Source organism: Emydura macquarii, unplaced genomic scaffold (assembly GCF_026122565.2).
Source record: "Emydura macquarii macquarii isolate MOO-44397 ecotype Brisbane River unplaced genomic scaffold, CSIRO-AGI_Emac_v2 contig_1483, whole genome shotgun sequence".
Classification (NCBI taxonomy): Eukaryota; Metazoa; Chordata; order Testudines; family Chelidae; genus Emydura; species Emydura macquarii.
Genome location: NW_027131620.1, coordinates 24,653,385 through 24,681,340, shown reverse-complemented (window position 1 = coordinate 24,681,340; position 27,956 = coordinate 24,653,385). Strand labels below are relative to the sequence as shown.

The 27,956-nt window shown below is 52.1% G+C and overlaps 1 protein-coding gene and 1 long non-coding RNA gene across 3 annotated transcripts; one reads left to right on the top strand and one right to left on the bottom strand.

The window, feature by feature from the left end:
• Positions 1 to 5: 5 nt before the first annotated feature.
• LOC137157404 (uncharacterized) lies at positions 6 to 19,929 on the top strand. Its single transcript, XR_010921114.1, has 3 exons — positions 6 to 377; positions 11,708 to 11,797; positions 19,839 to 19,929. It is a non-coding gene; the product is annotated as an uncharacterized lncRNA (long non-coding RNA).
• Positions 1,688 to 9,476, bottom strand: LOC137157403 (interleukin-17D-like). 2 transcript variants are annotated; one of them, XM_067554666.1, is made up of 3 exons: positions 9,395 to 9,476; positions 3,559 to 3,809; positions 1,688 to 2,899 (listed from the first exon to the last, which is right to left on the bottom strand). In XM_067554666.1, exons 1-3 carry the CDS (start codon positions 9,404 to 9,406, stop codon positions 2,677 to 2,679), a joined length of 486 nt encoding a protein of 161 aa, XP_067410767.1. In that variant the 5' UTR covers positions 9,407 to 9,476; the 3' UTR covers positions 1,688 to 2,676. The 2 variants fall into 2 exon arrangements, with proteins under 2 accessions (XP_067410767.1, XP_067410768.1); XM_067554667.1 differs by having other exon boundaries at positions 3,559 to 3,806; positions 9,395 to 9,465.
• Positions 19,930 to 27,956: the final 8,027 nt, after the last annotated feature.

The window sequence follows — 27,956 nt, the reverse complement described above, 5'->3', positions numbered from 1 at the left end:
GAGTTTGTAGCTATTCTCTGGACCTCAGAGAGAGAAGGAAGAGAAACCTAGGGGAGAGGATGCAGGAAAAGGCTCAGGGAAACAGCAGAAAGGTTTAGGATGGTGCAGACCTTGGCTGCTGTGTAAAGGGTGCCAGAGCTGGGAGGGTGAGCCTGGGTTCCCCTGCCAGTCCCTGGGGAAGTGGCACCATCTGGGCAGTGAATGGGAAGACTGCTTGGGGCAGTTTGTACAGAAAGACTTTGTTACCTGGAGGGCCATGAAGGCAGAGTGCCTGGTGACTCCGAGAGAGGCAGCAAGGCACACAACGAGCGGCAGAAGGGGGTATCGGAGCTGGAAAGAGCTAATCCGCAGAACAACCAGGAGGAGGTGCCCTTGTGGTGAGTGTACCCTGTGGCAGCTGCCTTCTCTCTGTAGAGGGCCGTCCTTAGGCCCCTGTGAGCCCCCAACTACACTGATCAGCCTCTAACTGCATGCACAAAACGCCTTCCCATGGCACATGAAAGCTCTGCAGTATTTTGGTACAATATCACTACTTCCCCCTGAGGGCCAGTTCCATCCAAACCGAGAGGAATCACCCTGCAGTGATGGAGGGTCTCCCATCTCCAGATTCTCCCCATCCAGAGCCTCCTGGTGATAAAGACAATGACACAAAATTGCACCCGAGGATAAGGCAGTAAGGACTGGGCAATGAGCTGAGAGCAAGCTGATGAAAAGCAGCTCAAGCTTCATATTTGTAATTAAACACGCTGCCCAAAGGGGATTCGGGTGTCTCGAGCTTTGTAGCTTCTGTGTAATTAGAGCCCAAACATTTTACTGAGCCTGCAATAGGATGAGGCCTGTTCTTACTGATGGCCGGACACCCCCATTACTGCATAAGCCTGGATGATGGTCTAAATACTCCCCTCTTCTAAGCCTGAAAAGCAGGCTGGGCTTCTCCTGCTATTGCATCGCTTCTGCTCCTGGCCAGGCGGTAGCCTAGAAATGCTGGGGTAGTGTGACCATGAAAAATGAGGAAGCCTCAGCGAGGTGGTTTGTGAACTTCTACAAGAGCTTGGCTGGGGTAACAGCAAGGGCTCCTTATTGCTCTTAAATGATGCCCCCCACCCCACCCATTACTGGCTACGTCTCTGCTGAGAGAACCTGTTTCAGAGAGGGAGAACCTGAATGTCACCAGCAGTCGCCAGAGAAAATTAAAGCCCCGTCCACCCCACAAATACCACTGCAGGTTTTAACCAGTTCGCATCTGCCCTGGGCGCAAGACACCTGGTGGAGTTGTAGACACAGCCACTTCAGCCACCAGCTATTCTCTTGAGTTCCCACCCAGCATGATGCCTGAGTCTGCTTGCACTAGGGCACTGTGGGAAAAATGTGGGCAGCTATCCCATAGTACCTCCACAGGAGAGATGCATACACAGCGGCGCCAGCAGCACGTGGGACTGTGTGTTTTGGGCTGTCCTGCGGGACAGCGTGCTGAGTGGGTGACACTAGCCATGTCAGCTACACGGCTGGGAAAGGAAGCGTGGCGTCGCCTGTAACCAGACTGCAGCCTCTCGCCGGCCTCCGCCTTGGGCAGGGGTGAGGTGCCAGAAGCCTTAGCTAAACAAAGCATGGCTACAGCTAGTTACAAACTCAGTGAGACATTGTGGCCACCAATAATGAGGCACCAAAGCAAGGTGAGTAACATTTATTAGCGGAGAGGACTAGCAATAAGATCTTCCCTGGGCTGATGTTACCTCACAGCCCAGTTCTGTGGACACCTGCCATGGGGGGAAATGAGTTCACCCTGGATAGGAAGCCATCTCCCCCTCCTGCCTTCTGGCAGCCTCCAAGGACAGAGCGGCAGGACTGCAGCTAGGGCCAGGGCGTGACGCTATCTCTTCCCTTACTAAAGACCAACCAATGGTGCTGCTGCTTTGAAGCGCACTTATGCCAAACGCACCAGCTCACTGCGGCCACGCAGCAGGGTTTGCATGGACTGCTGCCACGCACAGCGGGTTTGTCTTTTAAACCAGCGCACAAGGGTTTACGTGGCTGCTAATGGGGCCTCGTCCGCTCACATCTGACTATGAATCGAGCATTCCCAAAGGCCGGGATGTTGCTAACCGACTAGTGCACCTCAGCCCACTTGCTCCACTTCTCTCCAGGCTGCAAAGACATTTCTGACAACAGCACCGCTACAGTCCGAAGTGGAATCTGCTGCTCGTGTCCATCCCAGCAAAGGATCTCCCTTCTCTGCAGAACCCGTGAGAAGCAAAAGGGGGCAGGTTGCTATCGGTGTCCTCTGAAGCTGTGTGTGACCATGAACTGGGGCACTCAACCGTTGCCTGGGCGAGAGCCACGTGGGCAGCCTGCCCTGTGGAGAAGTCACTCAGGAGAAAACCAGGTTAGCAATGGGACTGGCCACTGGAAAGGCCCCTGTAGAGTGCGCTACAGGTGAGCGGCTGTAGCGGAGGGTGTGGTGCATGTGCTGGCCCTTAGATGGGTATCCATGAGATCGCCGTGGTACTTCCTCTGTCTCTCTCCAGGGACACTACCCGAGCCAGCCCTGGGTCCTGGGGCTCCAGCGTTCATTCTGCTCCCCCGTGTAATGACTGTGGCAGTGCTGTGTTGGCAGGGGCAGTGACACAGGCTGCAGCGTGATGGCCACGGGCGAAAGCATTTTGCAGCTGTTGCCTGTCAAGGAAAACTGCAAATGCAAAACTGAGCGACTTGCAGGAGGCTGGGCTGGTAAACGTACTGACCTGCCTCACACTGGCCGGATTTCTGCAGCACCGGCACCTCCTGGTAAAAGGGCTCGCTCCGCACAGACCTGTCCTCCTTCTGGTCTATCAGGCAGCCCTCACATAGGCAGTACGCTTCCACCATCCTCCGGGGATACCGGCGGGGGTCTTCGTTGACTCTGTTGAGACAAAGGGGATTAATGAGGTCACCTAATAAAATAGAGCGGTGGCACTTGAGCTAGGGGTGGAAAGGGTTAATAGTGCTGCTCCTCCCTCCCACCCCTGCCATGTGTGGCGCTGCACTGACATTCAAGAGCTGATTGGTGGTGGCTGGGCAGTGTTTGATTGAGCTCACAGGTGGGAAACTGAGGCACAGAGTGGGACAAATGCCACAGTGTCACTAACCAGTCAGCACTACCATGGTGCCTGCGGTGCATGGCTGTCCGGTCCCTGCTGCCGTGTTCAGCACGACCTGTGATTAAAAAATGGCCCTATGAACCTGAGCCAGCAACAGCTCGATGGGGTGTAGGCTGTAGCTATTGGCAGCACTCCCATGTCTTGGTTAGTTTCCTTCCCCGGGGTGTCCGACTGCGAAGTGCAGTATGCCCCTGGAATGTGTTGAGATGCTTTTAAGAGGGACATGTTCTAGATGTGCCACGGAGAGTGATAATTAATCCTGCAGAACCAGCCATCCACCCCCTCGAGGGGAGGAGGTGGGTCAGAGAAAGGAAATGCAGTGCCACCCTGGAGAGAGATGGGGGTGGGGTGTTTCCACGTTCTGAAGCCCAGCGGCAGTGCCTGAACCCAGACGCCCTTTGCTCCTCTGTCCGTGGCTTACCTGTACGCCCACGGTGAGGTGCTCACATCCTGGAGGCGGGACGAGGTCTGGCTGACGTTTACCGGGCATGACTTCAGGGCCTGGCCGGGTAAAACAGCCTCCGTTGGAGCCAGTAAGCCAACACCTGGAGCAAGATGGCGGCTGAGCATGGATTGCAGTTCTGCATCGGAGGGTTCCTGGCAGGGAATGTGGGCACCGAGCGTCTGGCCGACAGCTAAGCACAGCAGGATCTGGGCAGCCAATTCCACCTGCTGAACAAATACACGGTGGAAAGTGACTTCGCTCGGACATGATCAGATAAGGTCCACGGGAGCTGCTTTGTTCAGCAGCCAGGCAGGGGCCTGCTGCATCACCTGAAGGTGCTCTCCCTTCCTGGGCATTCAGGAGCCTTTGAGGATCTAAACTACAGTCTCCTTAGGCTCCTAGCAAACAGCCACGGGGAATCTTGCTCCTAAGTCACTTAGGCACGTTTGAAAGTGTTGCCTACACTGAGCTGCAGTGGAGGGCAGGAAGGGGTAGGTTGCCCTGGCCAGGTCTCGGCTAAGATGGGGTACAGAGAGCTGTGGGCGTTCTTTGCCCCTAGGCTGCCATCTGCAAATGCAACCTCCTGTTCATCCTCCGGCTGTCTAATAAATAGCTTGATCCACACAGGTCCTCGGACCCCCTCCCAGCCTTGGGCCACGATGACAACTGGCCATTTAGTCCCCCACTGCAGAAGTGGCTGTGGCTTTACACAGAGATAGCAAATGCCTGTTGGTTGGCTGGCTGATGTGATTTTTTTTTTTTGTTTGGTTTCCATAAATTTTTCAGTGGGCCTCTGGGCGTTTCATTTTCATAATGAAACCAGGCCAGTTTCAGCCGGTGTCAGGTTTGGCTCCGGAAACTCAGCCTGGCTCTGGCTGATCTGACCCGACTTGACAAGTTATAGGCCTGGGCCGTGTTAGCTGGGAGAGCTCCCTAACACGAACGGGGATGGGTGCTTCTGGTCCCACAGGGACCTGACCAAGCCAAGGTGCTGATCAAAATGAAACTTAATTGGAGGAGAGGGAGGTGAACCCCTGCTTTACTTAAACAAGTGGAGCGGGAACGAGCAAAGATCCCAGTGTGGGCCGGGTCTTGTGTGCGGTGACGATCAGCTGTACGAGCGCTCGTGTGACACTACCAGATCACTGCTTGCTTTCCACTGCACATGTCCCAAGTAGCAATTGTGACGCTGTCTGGATGAGGGGGACCATTTATGATATTATTTAACATCAACATTTCAAAATTACAATAATTCAGACGGGATAGACCATGTCAGGTACCATTAGAAAGGTTAGAATTTGCTAAGGATGATGATATTGTTTGTGTTTGGGTCATATTTGTATTGGAATGTACGGGTATGTTTGATGTATCGGTATTTCAACTTGTGCTGCGTTTCTGGGCGACTCCCCAGACAGGATGGCAGCAGCAATAAACTGCTTAATGGCCCATTAGGGGAACCCAAAGTTACAATAAACCCAGGGAAAGAACCCAGGGGCCACACCTTATGAGTCACCAGGACTTGCCCAGGTGACCCTGGAGTTCCATTTTATTTCTGTAAAAACGAGAGTTGTGTGTCACTTTAAAGATTAACAAATGTAATTGTTGTAGGCATAAGCTTTTGTGAGACTCAGCTTTTAAAAATAAAAGAAAGCTTATGCCTACAAAAATTACATTTGTTAGTCTTTAAAGTGACACACAACTCTCGTTGTTTTTACTGTATACAGACTAACACGGCTACCCCTCTGGAACCATTTTATTTCTGTAAATTTCCACAAGCAGCCTGGCAAAGGAACAGAAACAGCAGCTGCACCCCCAGCCACCCATATTGTCTTCAGTCTTCTTCCTGCTTCCCACCTAAGGCTCAATATCAACTCAGCTGCTACTGAAGCCGTAATTGTGAAACAAAGGACTGAGAGACCCATCCAGGTGGGATTGGATGTACACCAGAGGGACTGTACAAGCCTGCAAACTCCATGATTCTACTGAACACTTGGTACATATGGACTTACAAATCATTTGTATGTATGTGATTGCTTTAATCACATAACACCTCTCACCTACTTTATTTCTTGCCTTTTATAATAAATCTTTAGTTTTAGTTACTGATTGGCTGGCAGCGTGGTATTTTGGGTAAGATCCAAATTCATATTGAGCTGTTAATGTGGCTGACTCTGTGGGGTCAGGAGAACTTTTTGGTAAAGAGCACAGAGTTTTAAATAACTGGTCTCTTTACTGGACCTAGTGGCTGATTGAGAGTCAGACTGAAATGCAATAAAGGGGGCTGTGTATACTTTTGTGTTAGCTTCTTGACAACCAGTATAGGGAATCAGAAGCACTGTTTGTAGCTGGTTGGGAAGTCTGACTTCAGTGTCACCCACCAGTGCTGGGTGAATCTGCTCTTCTTTTGCAGCTTGCCCTGACCGTGGCATTTTCAGGTGGTCTACCCTAGGCATGGACAGGTCACAGCAGTAAAGAGGGGACAGAAATACAGATGAGCTGTGCTAGGGAGGGGGATTTTCCTTAGCTAAATACAAGTGTCTCAGTGTTTTGTGGCATCTGTGTGTCTATAAAGGCAGGCAGTGCGAGGGGATGGGCAGAGAGGCCCTTTTGCCTGAGCACAGAAGGGGGTTTCCTCCGTTGATCCAGGCACAGAGCAGATCAGATAGCACTGGGGGGAGGGGGGAGATGCTGCAGGGCATTTCCTTATCGCAGTGCAGTGAACTGGTCTGGCTCTGAATGGAATTTGCATGTCCAAAGTGTATTTCCTGGAATCGGAACAGGTTGCAGGTGGCTTGTCAGTTGCATTAATTTCTCTACCTCTGCTCTATGGGTCTGATCTTGCCCTCTCTTTAAGTCAATGTGAGGTTTGCATTGATTTTGGTTGGAGCAGTATTTACAGGCAGGGGGGAAGAGGAGGCTAGCACACGAGGGATATTGAGGAGGTAACTTGTTCAAGGGCTGCAGTGGGGGCCAGCCCCTGGATAGGGGATGAAAGGCAGGATGGGCTGGCTGCAAGTTGCCCCTCCATTAATAATCCGGGTGGTCCAGTGATGAGGGGAGTAGTTCTCAGGAGATGTAGGGGGCTAGCCCTGGCTTTGCCACTGGCTTGCTGGGGGACTGTGGGCAAGTCCCTTCTACACCCCAGGCCTCTAGGGGGCTAATGATCCTGGCCTTTGAAACTTCCAAGTGACTGTGCTGTGTGAGAGAGAGGGATTATAAAGAGGGCATTTGCCCCAGTGGCTGTGCTGCTGGGGAAGCTGATGGATGAGCTGCATTCATCTTCCTCCCTCTAGGGGAAGGTTCTCAGTGGGGCTCTGCTCTCTTCTGGACAAACTGCCCATTGACACTTGGAGGAATCACACGCCTACGGAGGGGACAAGAGCTCTGTCGGTAATTCCCAGCCTTCACTGGCCGGCCGGCCTTTGATGGCGAGGCACCAGATGCTGAAGCTGGCATGTGTCACTGCTGCAGAAAGACGCGGCCGTTTTCTCAGCCAGCCTTCATGGTGAGATCCAGGGCTGCAGAGCTGGGATGGGCCCTTCGCCGTCTGCTGTACCCGCTTCATTGGATCTGCCTGCCTGCCTAGCCAACGGGGCAGCAGCCCAGTCCTGCGCTGTACTTTTCACCACACGGGGCATCTACTAGTAGGAGAGGTTTCCCACTCGCTGAGCCCGCAGGGTCATGTTGGCTGAATTCACTGAGTGGCTTGAATTCCAATCTTGCACTTCATCAGCTGGGCTGCAAATTCCTGCTGGTGAATTCCCCTGGGCTTCGCCCACTTGGGTCCCATTTCATGGTCAGGAAGGCTGTGTAATGGGCTGGAGCGGCAGTTTCACTTATGAATCTCATTCATGCAGCATTTGCTGAGTCACCTGCTGAATTGCTGTGTGAAGCGTTGCGTGTTCCCATACCTGTGTGCCTCGCTTTGTGGCCCTAGGGCGTGGCGGGTTCAAACCCCAGGGTGGGATTTTGGCTTGTATCCATAACCACACCCCGATCAAGCCTTGTGCCATGCTGGGGGAAATGATGCATCGCTAAAGGTTCTGCCCTTCAGAGCATAGCCTAGTGATGAATCTTCTCCCCCCCCAGTGGCAGCTGTCTCTAGCAGAGCAGCTAACTTACACTGCAGGACACAGAAAACAAAGCTGCAAGAGTTGCACAGCGGCATGCACTCTGAGAGGCATCCCTATTGTTTCATTCTGACCTTAACTATTATTTTCATAAGCCCCCCTCCATAACTACACAAGCAACCAGCAAGGTGGTGCTGTCCCAGCTCCGTGCAGTGATTGCTGCTCTGGGGTGGGTGACTTGCTAAGGCATTAGGCTGCCTCGTTTCACCAGCTGATGGCTGCTGATCTTATTTGCCAGCTGAGGCAGCCATGTTCTAGCAGCTGTGTGAGGGAGGATCCCTCTGGAGACAGTTCGTAGGAGACAATGTTTTAGGCTGAAGTTTCAAAGCAGACTAAGGGAGTCAAGCACCCAAATCCTGTTGAAAGTCCGTGGGTAATTAACTCTCCTAGGGCTCCTCTGAAAATCCCAACTCTAAAGAATAATTCCATTTGCATTTGCTGTGTTGTTCTATACACACTCGCCTCCACGCATTTCACCTGTGCACTGTTTCACACTACATTCACTCTGTGCTCTGGTTCACACACTATGCCCACCATGTGAACTGGCTATTTGCGCTCTGACTTAGATTAGCAAGGGGCAGTGGTATTTACTGGTTTAAAAGTTGCAAAGAAACCCCCCCTCCCCATCTCAGCTTGTCATTCCTGTGGTACTTGAGGTCTGCTAGAATTAGAATTAACAGAGCAATAGTTCACAGCCTAGACACCCCTGGGAACCCATTGATCTGCTTCTCCTTCTCCCAGGGGGAAGGGGAATGTCACAGAATTGGGATGAAAGTGACCCATGACAGCTGCTCAGGACACAAAGATAATATGTGGGATAAATGTGAGATCTCCTAGGGTGAGAGATCCTCAAAGGCATCACACATCTGTACAGCACTTCCTTTGCCCCCTCACCTTTGGGGTGAAAGGCAGCAGAATCGCTCACTCCTGCAGCGTTATGGGGAATGCTGCCATTCATTACATGGGCAGCTGGCTCAGGGCTTTGCAGCAATGGCAAAATGACCCCAGAGTTGAGGAAAGAAAGTGAAGAAGAATGTCAAATGCCAGTGGAAATGCCAAGGGTGTCTCAGGTCAGAGAGTAACTCTCCAGGTTGCAGGGACAGTCAGAGAGAGCAACTCTTCACCCAGGGCCAGCCTCTGAGCCCCCTCCCTTACTCTGAGTAGCACCTTATCTCATGAAAGTCAGTGGGCAATTTGTGGGCTAAGCACTACTCCACTGGACTAAAGGGGCCAGAATCTGCCTGATGGGCCTTCCTGTTCTTTACACCTGCTACCTGAAAAGGACACTAGCTCCATGGGCCCTGACCTCTGCTGATAATGATCTCCCCATTAAATGGAAAGCTCTGACCAGCAAAGTCAGGGGAGTTTCCCTCTATCTTATCTTCCCTAGGGGCTGTTTCACTCTGCAATGCACCCTATTAAGGCTGGATTATTAATAGGAAAACAACGCCAGTGCTCCTGCCATGTGGGAGAGAACAGGGGGACCCTGGAATGAGGGTAGGGGTCCTCCCAGAGCCTCAGCAGAGGGGAGAGGGAGAAGGTGGAAATGCAGGGAAGGGGAGACACTCTTATTCCTAAACACTTACCCCATCCCTTTTGGAGCTGAAGTTTAGTGGGTGGGAATGTCAGTGTAATTTGCAAAGATTTCGGATGATGCAGTGCAGGGGATCCCAGCTACTCACCTTTAGCTGCATGATTGTTTCCAGCTTAGTCGATTTCACACGGATGTGGGGGGGGGGAAGGGTTCCTCTGTCCCTCTGAGAGACTGGTCAACAGAAGGCCAGGAGCACCGGGACGTTGTGAAGGTGACCCCACCGGGCTAGGCTGGAATGAGACGTTCAGAAGGTGAGGAGGCTGAAAAGAAAATCTCTTTGCTGATTTCTTTGTGTCCTTCCCCTTGGGAGCCCTGCCCTCAAACAGGTTCTCACTGCACGTCAGACACGCCTCTCTCTCTGCAGATACCTGGCACTGCAACCTGGAACCAGCCATTCATCAGTGGGACTCAATTACTCATTGCTGGGGAATGCGTGTGGATGCCATGGGGCAAAGGGTTAGGGCTGGACTGAGCAGTTGTCCTGGTATAATCATGTAGGTTAGAGACATGTTTTTGCTTTAACCAAAACAGTTATACCAGTACAGCCCCCAATGTGGATGCAGTCGTGCCGGTATCAAGGTATCTTATACTGGTATAGATTCCGAAGGTGGCCACTCAGGTGTTCCCGGAATACCAGGCATTCCAGCACTTCTGGGAACAGCGTGACCCCACCCCACCGCCAGCGTGAACTCACACACATGCAGTGCGAGGTCACGCTGGGGCGGCTGGAGTGTCACACTCTTCCAAAGGGCATCCACCGGCCGATCCCGGACAAAACCACAGCCAGTTTCATCCCAATAGTGGGCTGGGAACAAAGCAGCTAAAAAGAGGCCCCTCTGGTATAAAACCAGACAAATGGCATCCTAGTGATTCCCTGTCCCACTGTTCGGGATGCACCTGGGAGAACTGCGGGTGTGGCTACACTGCAAAAAAACCCACAGCAAGTCTCAGAGCCTGGGTCAACTGACTCAGGCCCATGGGGCTCATGCTGTGGGGCTAAAAATAGCAGTGTAGAGGTTCCGGCTTGGAGCACAGCCCAGGCTCTGAGGCCCTAGCGTGGCCTCCTGTCCCTTATTCCAAGGAATGGCCCTGGACCCTTTAAACGTTATATCGACGGTGATGATAATTGCGTTGTACACTTGAGGGCAGCAGAAACGTGCGCTTCAGAGAAACAGACGTGTTCTGCTAAGGGAAATGGTGTTTCCCTAAAAACTCCCTTAAAAGAAAGCGTTGTCCCTTATTTTTCATTTTGTTTTCCCTTATTTCCATCCAACAAGGTGGTCACCTTACTTACTCCCTGGCACGGTCTCAGAGCCCAGCTCCAGCCTGAGTGAGAACGTCCACACTGCTATTTTTACCCCCGTCGTGTGAGCCTGATTCAGTTGACCTGAGCTCCGAGGCTCACGTCTGTGGGATGTGTTTGGCAGTGTAGACACATCCTGCCTCTCACTAGTGGGGTTGTACCCAGTTCACGACACAAGTGGAATGGAAGCAGGGTCCCGCGGGTGTGTAGACAGAATCTTCATTTGTAAAGTGCAGCTACTGCAGGGGCAGCTCTGCTTTGCTGAGGGCCATTCTGGCACCTTGCCCAGAAGCTGAGGGCCGCACCTGTTAGTTTGTATGTCACAGAGCAGATTGTAAAGTCACTTGTCTTCCGCACAAAGGCGTGGACTGTGGCCTGGACAGGTCCCAGCCTGCAATGCACCTGCTCAGAAGCCTCCCATCAAGTCAGGCTGAAACCCTGAATGCTGGGACCTACATGCACCCGGTGTGATGGGGTGTACCAGTTCAAATCCGGGGTCAAAGCAAGAATCAGACTGATAATATTCCCTGGGTTTCCCCACCTTGCCTGCTCCCTTGATTCCTCCCAGAGCTGGGAGTGTTCCAGATGTTACAGATTCACGGGGTCTCTGACATCCTCAGTGCTTTGCTTCTGCAAACCCTGGTTTGTGAGTCGCTACTACCTTCCGCTGCTGTATCATCCTTCCTTTCTTCAGGATCCCTGACCTGGCTCTCTCTGCCTTGGAACTGGCTTTTCTGGCAGCAGCGAGCTCGTCTCAGGGGCAATCCAGTGCACAGGGCCATGTGGGGTCCATGCACCACTGAAATCTGATTCTGAGGGCTTATGTGAGGCCTTGTGCTGGCCATCTGCCCTGGGGTGAACATCACCCATTGCGTTTATCCACCCTCCTGGCTCCTCCAGGTTCTCCAGGGCAAGGACTGGCTAAGTGAGTTTGCGTCTAGCGCCTAACCACCATGTTCCCATGCATGGGTGAAAGAGGTAAAGAGGCGAAATGTTGGGCAGATTCATCTTTCCAGACCCGGGAACCCCCACCTGAGTTATCCTGGGCACGACACGCAAATTTAAGCAGATCAACCTTCTCTTTCTCTTTCCCTGCAGCTGCAGCCCCAGCTGGAGCATTTGGCAGTATCCCGTGTGATCTCCCGGCTCCCCATCAGTAACTGAGCGGTCCTTTCAAGTGGCATATGGGTAAGTGCTGGTCTGGCCCCACGCACTGAACCTCCAAGACCAGGATGTTTTCTAACCTTACTAACCCTGCCCTACCCTGGTGACTACCCCTTAGGGAACCCTCCTTGTCCCAGCAGTGTGGACAGAGAAATCTCCAGAAGTAGCTGCTCTAACAGCCCTCTGTGTTGTGTGTTTGTGCACCCACACGCATTGTGTGTATACATAGCACCGCTCTGCCTTCTAGTGGATGGACTCAGAACTGCCCAGAGCTGCTCTAGGGCAGTGGTTCCCAATCTTTCTAGCTGGAGGGCCACAGATATCATTTTTATAACCTGAAGGACCACCAGTCCCTGCCAGCAGGCCCCTCCCCCTGCCCCCACACCCCTTGCAGCCAGACAGAAGGAGTTCAGCTAGGAGGCTGCCTCCTCGCTGATCTCCCATCCCCCTGGCAGCAGCAGGGAAACAGCACTCGTCCTGTAGCCCCGTGTGCTCCACCTGGGACCCTAGGCAGTGGCTCCCTTCTGCAGCCAGGAGGATGGAGGATCAGTGCTCTCCTGCCTCTGGCTCCAGCAGGGACCCCAGCACCTAGGCACCCAGGCGCAGCACTTTGCTGTGCTCCCTGCTCCAGCCAGGGGGAGGGCAATGCTGATCTCCCGTCCCCTTGCCTGCAGCCAAGAGCCTGCACTGATCTTGTAGCCCTGTGGCAACGCGCTCCGCCTGGGTCTTTAGGCAGCGGCTCCTTTCTGCAGCCAGCAAAAAGGGAGTGGCAGGCCACTTTGAAAGCCCCCACGCGCCACAGGTTGGGAACCACTGGGCTAGTACAGTCAGTGTGTTGGGGGCCCCCGTTTAGCTCAAACAGTAGGGCCTGGGCTTTCCCAGCAGGCAGGTGTGAGCGCTGGCTCACGGGTGCTCTGCCAAGTCTCTCTGGCCCAAGGACTCGGTTAGCACGAGGTTTGTATTGTTTATGCGGCGGTTGCCGGGTGCCGAAGTGGACGATAAAGAACCCCCAGGAAGGAGGCTGCTGACGTAAGAATCAGCTCAAGAGTTTTCTTGTCACTGCGATGTCACGAGTGACTTACATCATGTCGTTATAAAACTCCCTGGGACCGTCAGGACCCGCCCAGCCAATGGTGCTGAGTGCAGCATAAGAACCTATATGGTTAAATAGCACATGAAGACAAGGAATGTCTCTGTTCCGGGGTCCCAGCTGGGCAGCTGTGGAGGCTGATGCTGCGTGTCTATTTTAAGATCTAAGCCAAAATGTGCTGTATTTGAATCAGCTGCTTAGCTTACAAATCACGACTCTGCTGCTCAACCACCTCTGCCAAGCCACCCCCGGGCCGTCCCATCTCGCCCACGCGGAGCTGAGCGTTCGCCAGCGTGGAGGGGACAGGAGTATAGTTTCTCCTTAGCGAAGTGACCTTTCAGGTTTCAACTGCGACTGCAGTAGCTGATTTTGCCGAGCACTCGGGGACAGGCGCAGGGACTGCAGTGCGGCAGTGAGGGTGACACCTGTCCACTCCTGAGGTTACTGCATCTCTGACCCCTTGGGGCCTCCTTGAGGGCACCCCCTTAGGTCTCAGGCCTCTAGCAATCACCTTCCTTGGGGAGGTCCCATGACTTGCGCTCTAGACAGGGGACGTAGGCTGCAGTTCACGTGATCCTCTCTGCAGGCCAGACTTTCGTTCAGCGCTTGCTCTCAGGGGCAGTGCCAGGGTTAACCAGGGACCAGCCAGCCTGCAGACAGCAAAGGATTGGTCAACTCAGAACAAAAGCATCACAGAGAGACCAGAGTCTGAAAACACTGGACAGTTTATATGCATGCCCAGCTTCCCAGTGGTCACCCATCCGCCACCTCGAGGGCCTGGCAGGTTTCCAAAATCTTACAGGCCTCTCACAGGGCCTGTCCCTCTGCATAGTGCCATGTCTGTCAGTTTTTGTGGGTGTGATCTCTCCCTCCCACCCCAGTGTCAGGCGGGGCACTTTCTACTGGTCTCACGTCTCTGTTTGCCAGGCCAAACCAGTTGGGGGGGGTCAGGCTTCTCCAGATTTGTTTCCAGCCTGTGGATTTGCACTGATTACCCTCTCACTTCCCGGAGACTTTAGTTCCTGCAGGGAACCCTGTAACGCCCCAGGATCACAATCCCTAGCCCACAGAGACACAGATAATTTGCACAAAGCTGACTCGATACATGTCTACAGTATCTGTCACAGCCCACCAGCAGCAGAGCTCCAGGGAAAATGCTCCTCCTGCTACTTTCCCCGTTCCCAGAACTACACAGCTTAGGTCCATGTATCATTTCCCACGCTGGCCTCCAAGGGACTGGTGGCTTCAGACCCAGAGATTCGTACACGTGTGGGATCTCACACGCAGCCTTTGGACTGTGGGCAGCTCTAGGGGGGTGGAGGGGTGAATGCCATGCCCAAGGAGTGGGTTTGTGGGGGAGAGAGGGGAGGGAAAAGAAATGCACATGTTCTGGGAGATGGAAGGAATGCCAAAGGGTGAGGGGGAAGGGCACAGTTCCAGGGAGGAGGAGAGCGCAATGCATGTGGCAAAGGGATGGCACTGGGAGGTGAAGCCATGAGGCAGGGAAAGCGGAGAGGAAAGCCGCCTATTAGGGAGGGGTGATGCATTGAGAAACAGGCTCCTCCAGGTGTGCCCCGGCTCTTGAACTTCTGAAGATCGTCGTATGCAGCTTGGAGGGTCAGGACATTTGACCACTCCTGGAATAGATCTTCTTGGCCTACCACTCCATCTGAGGCCATCCTTGAATCCGCCTTCAACAACCATTTTCTGATCTGGGCCAAGTAAATTAGCTGCCACATCGCACCATGAATCTGACAAAAAATGTTACCAGACTGGCTTTATTCTTGGAATTTCCAGTGAACTTACTGTGCTGGGACGGGCGCATTGGGATCATGAATTTGGATTTCATTGCTTTAAGAGGATTGCCTTAGTGCATGCTCAAAAGCTTTAATTACATCTTTGACATTATATCGACCAAAGACACAATCTACACTTCTGCAGCTCTCATAGCTCTGTAGAGGTTGGCATACTATTCTGAAGCCTGGTTCAGCAAGTTCTGCAAAGTTAGTTGCTCCTACTTGCCTGACTATTGTATAACAGCTGTGCCATCCACTAGGAATGGGTGATGGGATGGATCACTTGAGGATTAGCTGTTCTCATCATTCCCTCTGAAGCACCTGGCATTGGCCACTGTCAGAAGACAGGATACTGGGCTAGATGGACCATTGGTCTGACCCAGTACGGCCGTTCTTATGTTCTTATCTAAGCTGTGGGCATGTTGGATGCTGGCAGCTGATACACTGACTCTGTTTCTTTTTCTAATTCGTGCAATATTTTGCTCTTTGCAGTTTTATTCAGGGTATTGTCAGAACATGCTAGGGCACATGAAACTATAGAAAGCTCATGTGTGAATTTCCTTCAGATCAATCTCTCTTGTTCGTGCAGCCACTACAAGATAGCTAAAAAACTTCCTGTCTGCACTGATAGTCACTTTCTTATTGCGACTAACTTTTGATTTGATTTTGTTGCTTAGAAATGCAAATGTCTTGATGTTGTGCTTGGGCAAGTGGTTCAAAGAATCCTGCAGTGTCTGAATTTAATCTGTCTTCCACACACTGTTTCAATGCTCTGATTCCTGCGTCATTTGCAGTAACAAGCTTGGTGGCAACTCCGTTGCAATGTTGGTGAGGGCTAACAAGTCAGCATTCAAATCAAATGGGTTTGCCATGGATTCGGTGATGGGGTGAACAAACTTACTCACGTCTCCTGCGTCGTGCTGCATGCAACATGGCACAGCCTCCTTGCGTAGCCTGGTGAGTCTACCATGTCGCACAGTCCCTTCATGGAAGCTGTGAGATCTGAGTGCTGATGAGCAGTGAAGAACTATTTAGCCGAGGCTCCTGGTTTCAAAATGAAACCCCCTTTACGATCACAGTTCACTGTTCGATCAAGTGCCACATCTGTCCAGGCTTGGCTGAATAGTTCTAGACTAAGCCACAGCGTGATTTCCTTGCACAAACTGCTCATGAACTTCAAGGGAATAACCTGCCAGCCATATCACTGATGTACACAGATACCCAGTGGGCATAGTTGGTCCGGTCAAAGACAAAAGATAGTGGTAGCATTGCTACAGCCTCCGCAAGATACAGGTTCTGATTGCTTTTATGTTCTGCTCTAATGAAAGACGTTAGGATGTCAACCATTTTGATCTAATCATCTCACAATGTAAAGGTGTGGGAAGCTGCTGTTCCAAAATCGCGGAATGTGTGCCATACCTGAGGGCATCGCTGAGCTGGGAAAGCCTTGCTGTGAGACTTGTTCCACCATTGCTTGAGAACCACATTTTGACATTCCTGCAGCTTGCTTGCCCTTGGTGAGGTTTACATCACAGTCAATCTTCTTCTCTTGTACCCATTTACAGAATGCTTGCCACCACAGTCCAGACAGCGGGGCCTTCACTTCACGCTTGCATGATTTGTGTTTAAGTTGATTGTTTGCCGTGTTGCTACCGTATACCTGAGATTCCATGACACTTCCTTCCAGACCACTCTACTCGTATGTCTTTCCAATTACAGCCAGAAATGTCTCTGCTATGTAGATACCACCCATTCTCAAGGCAGGTTTCTGAAATTCTTCTGAGGTGTTACCCACACACTAGGGCACCCTGCCTTTACCCCAATCCATAGGGATCAAGGCATAACCCGGTTAATTTAGGCACTCCCCCCCTTTCCCAGTTCATACCTTAAGGCTCAAAGGCACCCCTCCACCCTTTCCTAATCCATAGGGCTCCAGGGGGAGAAGGCACCTACCCTTATTCAATTCACACTTTAGGGCTCAGGGTCACTCATTCCCAGTCCATAGGACTCCAGGTGAAACTAATATAAGTACCCACACCCTTTCCCAAATTTGTAGCGCTCTAGGTGTATGCTACTGTGGGTTTGCAGGATCTTTTACCAGTGAAGGAGCCTTACACAGTAATCTCCTTATCCACTATTTATGAACAACTACCAAAACAGAATACACACACTAAGCATACAATGCTTACCACTCCCAATAAGGCAGACAAACTTCTCCTGGTGGCCAATCAGGATTAGATCATTTGGGGACTCCGGCTTCTGCACAGTGTGTTTGGCAGGGTGTTGAGGTCTGGCAGCTCTGATCTTCTTGGGCTCTGTCCTTGTCCTGGTCCTGGAATTAGGTTCCAAAACACTTCCTTTTGGACCTTAGTTTATATAGTTAAAACTTGGGTCCTTCTTAGCTGTACCTTAACCAATCATTTAAACTAAGGTACTACGAAACACCAATCCTAGCCCATTACGAAACAGTTCTTTAACCAATCATATCCCACCACCTTAATTGATTTGAATAGTGCACAGTTAGTTATGCAACAGACAGAATCAATCAAAGAACCAGACAGAAATCATTCAGATAAACAATAGAGAATTGGGGACCATAAAGGCAAAACAATAAGAAGTGTAGATTTTACAACCACAACTGTTGATAAGTGATTTCTTTCCAGACAGAATGCTATCCAACAAAGTTTTCTTTAAGCATTTTAATATCTGTTTCTTTATCTGGTGGTGGTAGATACTATTAAGACAGTAGCACCTTCTTAACAGCCTGATATTACATTGTTTTGAAGTAATTTCAGGAATGTGAAGATGTGACTACATGCCACTTAGACTAAGCAGTAACAGTCATATCAGGAACAGCAGCAGCCATGAGGTAAGAACAAGGCCTAAGCTTAGTCAAAAACAAGGCTTCAGACCTTACAGAGGACCTCCACTGAATCTTGTTGCAATATGTAGCCCCATCAAATGTCAAGACACTGTAATCTTGGCCGAGTGTCCTAGACATCTTGCTGACATTCCTCAATACAGCACAAACTGAACTCCAGTCAGTCAGTGATGCTGGCAGCTCTGGACCATAGCCAGTAAGTGTTCCTGTTCGTATGGTAGATGAGATCGTCATATTAAAAGCCATCCATCCTGGTACTTGCTGAGCATTCACCTTGTCAAACTCAGTCTCAAATAGCTTGTTGGGCAGCATCTTCGCATTATCAATTGCAGATCAAGACTGGCGGCTTGTTCGCAAACCACAACATCAGTATACCAGTTCAACGAAGCTTAGCTGAAGAGACAGTTTATCATAAGGGGAGCAAATAACACCCAGGTGGAACTGAGAACAAATGCACACACACGCACCACCTCTTGGGCACCCTACTCTTAGCACCCAGTAACCACACCGGCACTAAAATAAGCCTTGTGTTGCGACAGACACGGCCTGGATAATCCAATGTTCAGTACCCATGCCCGGGGTCCGATTTTCAGAAAAGCTCAGCTCCCAGACCTACCATTGCCCAGGGAGTCAGGTCCCTCCTGGTCCGGGCTGCTCGCTGACACAGCAAAGACAGCCCTCCACCTGCCAGCTCTGCTTCGACCCAGGCCGACTCAACGCCAGCCCCTCACACCGCCTGGCTGCGTGCAATTGCAGAACGTCATCTGAGGGAGCCCCCAAGACCTGGAGTGTTTTCCAAAACAGGGGGAATTACAGGAAAAAACATCCATTCCTCAAGCTTCCGAGTGAACCATTTGGACATTTGATTTTTAAAAAGGCTTCTTAGTAGCCCTTCTGATACACAATTCAGGAGTATTATGCCCCTATAAATCAATCCCCCTGCCAGGAATTTCTGCTCAGGATGCAACACCAATGATTAAATTGACAGTCAGAACTGACTTGGTCGTCTGCCCCTTCTCCTTAGCATCTGACATGTCCAGACACCACTGACAATTTTTTTTAACTGAATTTGAATGTGCCTGCTCTGAATGAGGCACTCTGCAAAGTGCACAGTCCCTCGTACCTAATGCGGCTCGGGGCATTCTGAGTAACATCATAAAGTACAAACAATAACGGACTCCAAAGGGATCCCTTCAGAGCATCAGAAGAAATGTAGACTGAGAGCCAGGACGGCAAACAAGCTGCAGCCTGGAGACCTCAGCACTGCTGACCTGTGTAATAATATCACTGGAGAGAGCTGGGAGCAATTTTCAGAAGCAGCCAGTGCTGGCCTAATTCTGCTCCCTTTGAAGCCGAGAATCCCAGCCCGTGGCCTACATAAGTTCAGCGGCTCAATGCCCTGATGACAAGAAACCCGGGTGAATGCCTGGATCAGCTGAGAGCTGAAGGGCTAGCAAAACCTGCACCCAGTGACAGTGAGACGAGTGCCTTTCACACCCGATCCAGCCCAGAGTCCTGAGGCACAAATGCAACCCGGGTGCCTGCACCGGGGACCAGATGCCCCTCCCACCCGCAAGACACACGCTACCTAAGGCTCACAACCCCCTCCCCACACAGACACATACACCCTGGACACAAATATACCCAGCATGCCCCATACCCCCTGCAAACCCGCTGCCACACCACATACTTGTACACTAGAGCTCTGGTAAATATTTGCAAACCCGCAGGGAGTCCCGGCACCTCCCGTGAGGCTGAAGCCCCAAGATCGTCCTCCTCCAGCCCAGGGGCTGGAGCCCCGAGCCCCCACCCCCACTCTGGGCCCTGGAGTTTTTATAGCATGCTGGGGGAACATGGGGGCTCTGGGAAATAATCTATGAGAATTTAAGCCCTGCCCCAGAATACACTCTAGCCCACCCTGTAACGGGGTCCCTATTGCATTTCTTGTGTGACTATGCAGATGCTCGGAGGGCTAATGCTAGGATGCGCTGTGGGTGTCTCTATCCTCCCTGCCCTGTCACAAGCTCCAGCCCACGCTAGGGAGAGAGCGCTTTAACAGCACATTTTGAGGCCTTGGTTGATTTAAAGTTGAACCAGAGATGCCAGTGCTCTGCTCCTCGGGGAAGGAAATATAGGGGCACGAGGCCGAGCATGGGGCGAGGGGATGGGTGACTGGCAAGGGGAAGGCGCTGTTCCTCTCAGCAGCTATTTCTGTGATGGCAGGATGCTGGAGCCGCTGGGTCATTGGCAGTATACACCTGTTTATCTGACATGGCGGGTTTCTTTTTCTGCCCATAGTTCTTGGCGCTACACCTGAGCCCTGGTGTTCCTAGTGGGGGATGCAGTTCCTGGCCATTTCCCGCCCGAAGCGCATTATCATCCTGCAGTTCATCTTCACTCAGAATCGTTCCATTTCGCAGCGGAAGCATCATGAGTCATTGGTTGTATTGGGCAGGGCCGAGCGCCTCTCCCTGAGATCAGCCTCCCTCCCGCTGGGTGCTGCATAAACACACCAGGAAAGACAGCCTGTGCCCCAGAGAGTTCACACGCTCCATCGAGCAGACGCACAAAGTTTGGGGAAGGAAACGGGTGCAGTGTGGTGAAGTGACTTGGCCAAATGGCAGAGAAACGTCGGTACCCAGAGGGTTTAGAACCCAGGAGTCCTGGGCTAATGCTTTAGCCACCCAACCATGGCACTTCCTGTAAAGAGCCCAGCTTTGGCTCTCAACTGACCGCATTGGCATTAAACCCGTTCATCGAGATCCACCAGGAGACACTGAAGGACCAGCTACATTCAATGAGGTGAGTCTGTACCTTGTTTCCAGAGACAGGGGCTGAGCCACTGCATGCAGATCTGAATTTGGGCCAGGGATATTTGGGTCCTGGGGCTTCGGCCCAGGCTTCTATCAGGTGATGGAGACACTCTCTGAATTACCTCTCTCTGGCCAGATCCAGCCCCTCAGCAGATGGGTTCAGGATATTCTCCTGACTTAACTCCTGCCAGCCTTGAATGGTAAGCACAGATGGACATGGTGGGAGTCCATAGTCATAGTGTTGTGACTGGTCCGGAGGCTTTGGACCATGAAAGTGGGGAGTCCCTGAACTAAGCAACACCAGCTAAGAAGGGAGCTGGGCCTAAAGTTACAGTTGTAGAGAAAGTCAAAGGTAATGGTTTATAAAGTGCTGTGCTACACTTAGGGAAGAAAAAGCAAATGCACAAATACAGAATGGGGGGTAACTGGCCTGGCAGCAGCACACCTGAGAAGGATCTGGGAATTGGGATGGATCACAACCTCCACAAGAGTCAGCAATGCCATGCTGTTGCAAAAAAAGCAAATGCAATTTTAGATTGCATCAACAGAGGCATAGTGTGCAAGTCATGGGAGGTGATAGCACCGCTCAACTTTGTGCTGGTTAGGCCTCAGTTGGAGCATTGTGTCCAATCTTCTTCACCAATGTATAGAAAGGATGTAGAGCAACTGAAAGGATCCAGAGGCGAGCAACCAAGATGATGCAAGGGATGGAAGGCAAGCCACATGAGCAAAGGCTGAAGGAGCTGGGTATATTTAGTTTGGAAAAGAGGAGATTGAGGGGGGACATAACAGCCTTCAAATACTTGAAAGGCTGCCATAAAAAAGATGGCGAAAAGTTGTTCCCTCTTGCCATAGAGGGCAGGACAAGAGGCAATGGGTTCAAACTACAGCACGGCAAATTTAGATTAAATCTCAGGGAAAACTTCCTACCTATAAGAACAGTAGGACAATAGAGCAGACTGCCTAGGGAGGTCGTGGAAGCTCCTTCACTGGAGGTTTTCACAAGGAGGCTGGATAGCCATCTGTCTGGGATGGTTTAGACGCAACTCGTCCTGCATCTTGGCAGGGAGTTAGACCAGACGACCCTTGTGGTCCATTCTGACCCTGTTGTTCTATGGAAGGGACAAGACTCTGAGGCCTGAAGCCCCCCTCCATGTGCATCAGGTTCTTGGATAGCCCCATCTCTGCAGCTTTGAGCTGTGTCTCCTCACAATGCTCTGCAGAAGTTGGGAAGTGCTGTCCCCATTTCCCAGATAAGGCACAAGGCAGATGAAAAGATAGGAAACGAAGGGTAGGAATAAATGGTTAGTTTTCAGAATGGAGAGAGGTAAATAGTGGTGTCTCCCAAGGGTCTGTATTGGGACCAGTCCTGTTCAACATATTCATAAATGATCTGCAAAAAGGGGTAAACAGTGAGGTGGCAAAATTTGCAGATGATACAAAGCTACTCAATTAGTTAAGTCCAAAGCAGACTGCGAAGAGTTGCAAAGGGACCTCACAAAACTGGGTGACTAGGTAACAAAATGGCAGATGAAATTCAATGTTGATAAATGTAAAGTAACGCACATTGGAAAACATAATCCCAACTATCCATATAGAATGACAGAGTCTAAATTAGCTGTTGCCATTCAAGAAAGAAATCTTGGAGTCATTGTGGATAGTGTTCTATAAACATACACTCAGTGTGCAGTGGCAGTCAAAAAAGCTAACAGAATTTTGGGAATCATTAGGAAAGGGACATATAATAAGATAGAAAATATCAAATTGCCTCTTTATAAATCTATGGTACGCCCACACCTTGAGTACTGTGTGCAGATCTGGTCGCCCCATCTCAAAAAAGATATATTGGAATTGGAAAAGGTACAAAAAAGGGCAACAAAAATGATTCGGGGTATGGGAAAGCTTCCATATGGGGAGAGATTAATAAGACTGGGACTTTTCAGCTTGGAAAGGAGACGACTAAGGGGGGATATGATAGAGGTCTATAAAATCCTGACTGGAGTAGAGAAAGTAAGCAAGGAAGTGTTATTGATTCCTTCTCATAACACAAGAACTACGAGTCACCAAATGACATTAATAGGCAGCCGGTTTAAAACAAACAAAAGGAAGTAGTCACACAATGCACAGTTAACCTGTGGAACTCCTTGCTAGGGGATGTTGTGAAGGCCAAGACTATAATGAGATTCAAAAAGAACAAGATAAGTTCATGGAAGGCAGGTCCATCAATGGCTATTAGCCAGGATAGGCAGGGATTGCTGTTTGCCAGAAGCTGGGAATGGGTGATAGGGGGTGGATCACTTGATGATTACCTGTTCTGTTCATTCCTTCTGAAGCAGCTGGCATTGGCCACTCTCAGAAGACAGGGCACTGGGCTAGATGGACCATGGGTCTGACCCAGTATGTCCGTTCTTATGTAATGATTTGCCTACGGGAATGGCTATGGCAAAGCAGGACTTGTCACTGGCACTCTGGAAGCTACAGCCTTAACCACAAAGCCACCCTTCCTGCCTGGGCTGTTCTCTGTCCCCCGCATGGGTAGTGGCCATGTCAGTGTCCCCACACTTCCCAGGGGGATCACTCCCCGGCCCATGCTCTGCTAAGGCTGCCAAAAAGGGGACCAGCTAGTGCCAGTTGCGCTGGGGAGATCCAGTCGTGAAGCAGACGGACTCAGCAAGACAGTGTGTGACAGGGCGAACGTAGCAGCTGAGTCCCAGCATTTGGCTGCCCCAAACCACAGGGATGTCTGGCTCCTGGGGACAGGTCTGGGGCCGTCTCTCCCGCTCCCAGTGTCCTCGTTATGGGACTGGGGCCTGTGACACCCCCAAACAGTTTGTGCGGCTGAGAGGTATTCCTGGGAGTGAGGGCTGCAGGAAGCTGATTGTGTCTGTCTGTCTGTCTGGAGTAGGGCTGCTCAGTGCAGGCACCGTGCTGCCATCTGTGCGAGGCGCCAAGTGGAGCAAAGTCAGCGCTGCCCTCCACCACGTGCAGCCTTTGGCCCTGGCGCACCAGCCAGCCTGCTCCCTGCCAGTGCGCCAGCAGGGCAAAGCTAGGGGCACAGCACATCCTGCCCATTCCCTGGGGCAGCATGGGGGTAGATGGCCCTGGGTCTGCTGAGGAGCCCTGCTGTCATTCGAGGGCTGAGGGCCGGCAGCTGCAGCGCACCGTCGCGTGCCCACCTCTGAGCTTTGCCTGCTCCTGCTGTTGCTGACCGTTGGGTGTTGTGCTGTTCACGGGGGCGGCGTAGTGATTTCCACGTGACTGATAAAGCCAGGTTGGTGCTTGAGAGCAGCCTGCAGTCACACACCGTCCGGTGGCCCCACGGGGAGGGGGAACACCAAGGCAAACCGCATCTCCTGACGGACTGGGCCGCGCCCGCAAAGCCACCGGCAGCGTTTCAGCCACAGAATGGGGCCCTCAGCGCGCTGTATTCTGGGGACTGCCTTGCTAGGCCTCCTCTCATAAATGGCCCTTGACCCCTGTGTCAATGGTGTGCTCACCACCTGGGCGAGGGAGAAGGCCATCCAGTCTCCTCAGCGGGATGTCACCCTACTGCACCTCCCCACTGTAGGGCCCTGGCCTCTGACCCGCGGGCCTCATCAGGACAAAGACCCACAAGCATGTGAAATGAGGCGCTGAGAGGAGTGTGTTGCACTGTCTCGCAAGCCAGGTTGGCAGCCCGTTCCCAGGCAGAGGTGAATGCAAGCCAGAAAACTGAGCTGTGGATTGCAAACCCCGTGTTCGGGGGGCCCAAGCCACTCCAGAGATAGAGATCATCTTCAAACCTGGCTCTGGCCTGTGACCAGCCCCTCAGTTCGGGGGTGTGGAAGTTGTAGCTTGGGTCCAGGCCCACTTGCGTTTGCAGCTGTAGCCTGCCTAGCCACAGGAGGAACTAGCATGATCCGCAGCTCCACAATCACAGGCGCAAAGGCCCGAGCCTCTGTTCTTCGGTCCTCGCCCTCCGCGGAGACAATCACCAAAGGTGCACCCATTCACTCTGCGCTGCAGCCCGGCCTCCTTTCCTGGCGGCCCTTGGGCAGCTCTCAGCTCCTACCAGCCCAGCTCAGCTTTGCAGCACTGTGAGCCCCATTGCCCCAGGGACTGTCGTCCCTGGTTTAACATGCCAAGAGCCATTCACACAGTGCTGGGCTGGCACTTTGCCCTGATGAGGCTCAGGCATGGAGCAGGCCGGCTGTCTCTCCTGGGCTGGAGAACCTTCCTTTGTCGGTCAGCAGGCAGAGCAGCAGGACCCTGACAGGGCGGCAGCGCCGGAGGCGCAGCAGGGAGATGCCCTGGAGCCCCGGCTCTTGTGACTTCGCTGGCATCGACTCCCTCTCTGCCAGTGGGGACAAGCTCGCGCTCGGCGGGGCTGTGTTCCCTGGCCGTGCCCTCTCCGCTCGCCTGCCCGGAGCAGCTGTGTGGTCACAATCACGTGCTGCTGAGTCAGCCATGGCGTGCACACATGGCTGGGCGGGAGGTGGCCACACCACAAGCTGAGAGGTAGGCAAGAGATTTTACAGCGGTCGAAGTCCAGCAGCCATCAGTGGCCTGTTCTCCCTTGCTCCTTCCATTACAGCTGTCACTGAAACGGCCACAGCAGGAATGGGCCCTTGAGAAGCTTAGTGAGGCAGGGCTTGTGGGACAAATGTAACACTCCTGGCGCAAATGTCGCAGTTTCAGAAATGACAGCCGCTCTCTGTCTCCAGCTCACTGGCAATTTGTAAAGCAGCTGGGTTTGCTGCGGGGACTTCACACACGGAAACATTCGCACTGCAAAAGGCAATGCACACGCTCATCTCCTGAACCAGCTCGCGTGGAGGGAGGGCAGCGTAGGCTGCTAAGGACAGCGATGTAATGAAAGCCTTTTGTCCAGGTGGTGAGCTCAGCCCTGCCCAAACAACTGCATCTACCATGTGAAGGCATCATGTCACCCTCCTACTAAAGGGCAGTTCGCTCTGGGGTGGAACACAGCAGCACACGGGAAGATTAGACCAGGCCACAGTGGCCATTTGAAACCATAGGGGACATTTTAAGGAACCTGAATCTAATTAGCCACGTTTACATTGTGCCCAGCACTATGAGACTGACATCCCAGCTCTCATGCCATAGGAGCGTTAGTTATCACAGGCAGGCAGGTTCTGGCCTGCTGGAAAGACACATCTTCCAGCAGCATTGCATCCCCCAGACCCACAATGGTGCATTGGTTCAGTAGTAATAAGCTGTAGGATTTACACAGCGTCTGTAGCAAATGCTCTGATTTGCCGATGTAGGAGAGTGTGAACAGTATGAGCAAACACGGCAGGCAACAGGTTTTCACAGAGCCGTTGATTTTTCTGTCTGCCGGGTAACTGTGATTCAATAGCCATTATTGTCTTCCAAGAGCTAGCTCTGAGCTGGGTTCATGTGTATTGCAAACAAAGGAGTTAACAAGCTGCAAAACAATAAAGTGTAGCTGAAGACATCAGGATAAGAGATCGCTTGTGAGTCAGTGAGAGACTAAATAAGTCTCTTTAGCACCTGGCTATCTGTCCAAGCCAACGGTTCTAGTCTGTCTGCAGGTTTGTCTGGAATGCCGCACATTCCCAAAGCTCGGCAGAAGTACCGGCCAGGCTTCCTCATTCCCCAGAGATGTTACCACAATGGCAGAAACACACAGTTGTGTCCACAACCAAGGGCTCCCGGGAAAGCAAGTCAATGCAATTCACATCAGGCGCGCGCACACAGCACATGCACTGCAGGGCTGAGAGCTATTTGGAAACCAGACACAGGATGATAGTTCCCAGTTTGGAAGCCCACGGTTAGTTTTGTAACAGCCACAAGCGCTGCAGCGTCTTGCGCATGTGTGGGTATTGAACAGGGTAGCTTGTAGACAGCTTGGAGCGAGGCGAGGAGGCGAATGCGTGTTTACCAAAGAAGGAAATACACATGCAAATATGCACACCACTGCACAGCCACGCCCACCCACAGCTGTACACACAGACACGGCCCAAAACACACGCACAATTACTTGCACTGACACACACATACAAATGGCCAGAGCAGGAGTCGCAGGGTAAGTACATGTTTGAACAAAGCCTGTGCTAAGGACAGGCATTCTGCACCCCAGAGACCAGAGATGGCAAAGGGCTTTCAGGCTATTCAGTCTATCACCAGAACAATGCTGCAGGACATGCCCTACCTGGGAGGGCCTTGGGCCAGTGTAGTTCTGAGCATCACAAGCAAGCGGGGTCCCATTGCTTTTCCTGCGAGATCGGCCTTGTCTCTGCCATGTGGCCCAATCCCTTGTGTAGCTGCTGGGCCTGGCTGTGTTTTGTGCATCCCTGGGGGCGATACGGGAGTGGGGGGGTGCGTCAGACGTTCCTGTGGCGCTGCGGGATCTTGCGATGGGCACAGAGCGCTGCACAAGGCTTGCCGGGAACACGCCAAGGTCAAACACTAAGAGACGCTGCGCTGGCCAGTGCGAGTCAGTGCTGCAGGGCTGGAGGCTTAGGGCGCTGCCTGGGCCTGGCTGGCTCGCTACAGCAGCGTTTTGCTGCTGTTCCCAGAATCGTGGCAGGGCTGGGTTTTTCGCTGGCCTCCAGGAGCCCTGTGTGCAGCCACTGTGTCAATCTGCCCTTTGCAGAGGGAGCCCAGCCGCCTGGAGCCCTGTCTGGGTCAGCTCCATTCATTCGCGCTTTGCGGAGAGGAAGACAGGGACTCCCCAGGAACCGGCTCTGTGTGACCTTACTGTAAAGTCGGGAGATGGGAGTGGACGGCAGTGCTGGCCAGGGACTGGAGCCAGAACTCTCTTATTGCTGCGTGCGTGGTTTTCAATGGGGCTCTCCTAGCCAGCGCCAGCACCAGCCCCAATGCCCCTAGCACTCAGCTAATCCCCCTGCAGCATGCCAGTGGCTAGTCCCAGTGCCCAACGCTATACTCAGCGCCCTAGCCATGGCCTGTCTCAGCCGTTACGCTCAGTACCCACCCCATAGCCTACACACACCCCAAATCCGCAGCTAAAAAGACACTTGAAAGCTTCAAATTTAGGCTCTGTCAGCACACATGCCTTTGCCTGTGCTGCCATAGGTACCAGCCCAGCTAGAGAAGGGCCACGGCGCACACTGGAAGGGTCCATGCGGATGAAACACATTCCTTCTGTGTCTGTTATTCAAACAAGGAATGGGTCAAAATTACTCACAAGAGACAACCCCAAATCTAAGTACGGCCAGTAAATGCCGTGAGACTCAACGGCCGTGTGGAACGGTTTATTCACAGACATGATAATTGGCATACACGGCTACAGTGCAAATACTTAATTCAGGTATTTAATACAGGTATGGTCTTGTATATACAGAAACAGAATGATCGCTAAGTATGTGTGCTAAGCAATACGGCTGTTAGTCTGTCTCAGGGCTGCTTTTGCGCTTCTTTTTATACCTCGGCTCTTCCTTTTTACTTTAATGTTTTAACCCCCCTGCTTCACAGCATAGAATAGCCAAGTCGCTAACCCCTGGCTCTGCCACCGAGCGCAGAGACACCATGCGGGGTCCTGGGAGGACATTGCATTTTGATGTTAGACTGCAAGGAATTTTGAAAGACAAAGACCAACCCTGCAAGAGAGAATACA

Bases quoted from the DNA above. Each gene is read 5' to 3' on its own strand.
- LOC137157403 (XM_067554666.1), bottom strand. The intron at 2,900-3,558 runs GTAAGCCACGGA...TTGTCTCAACAG, and splicing joins ACCTCACCGTGGGCGTACAG to AGTCAACGAAGACCCCCGCC.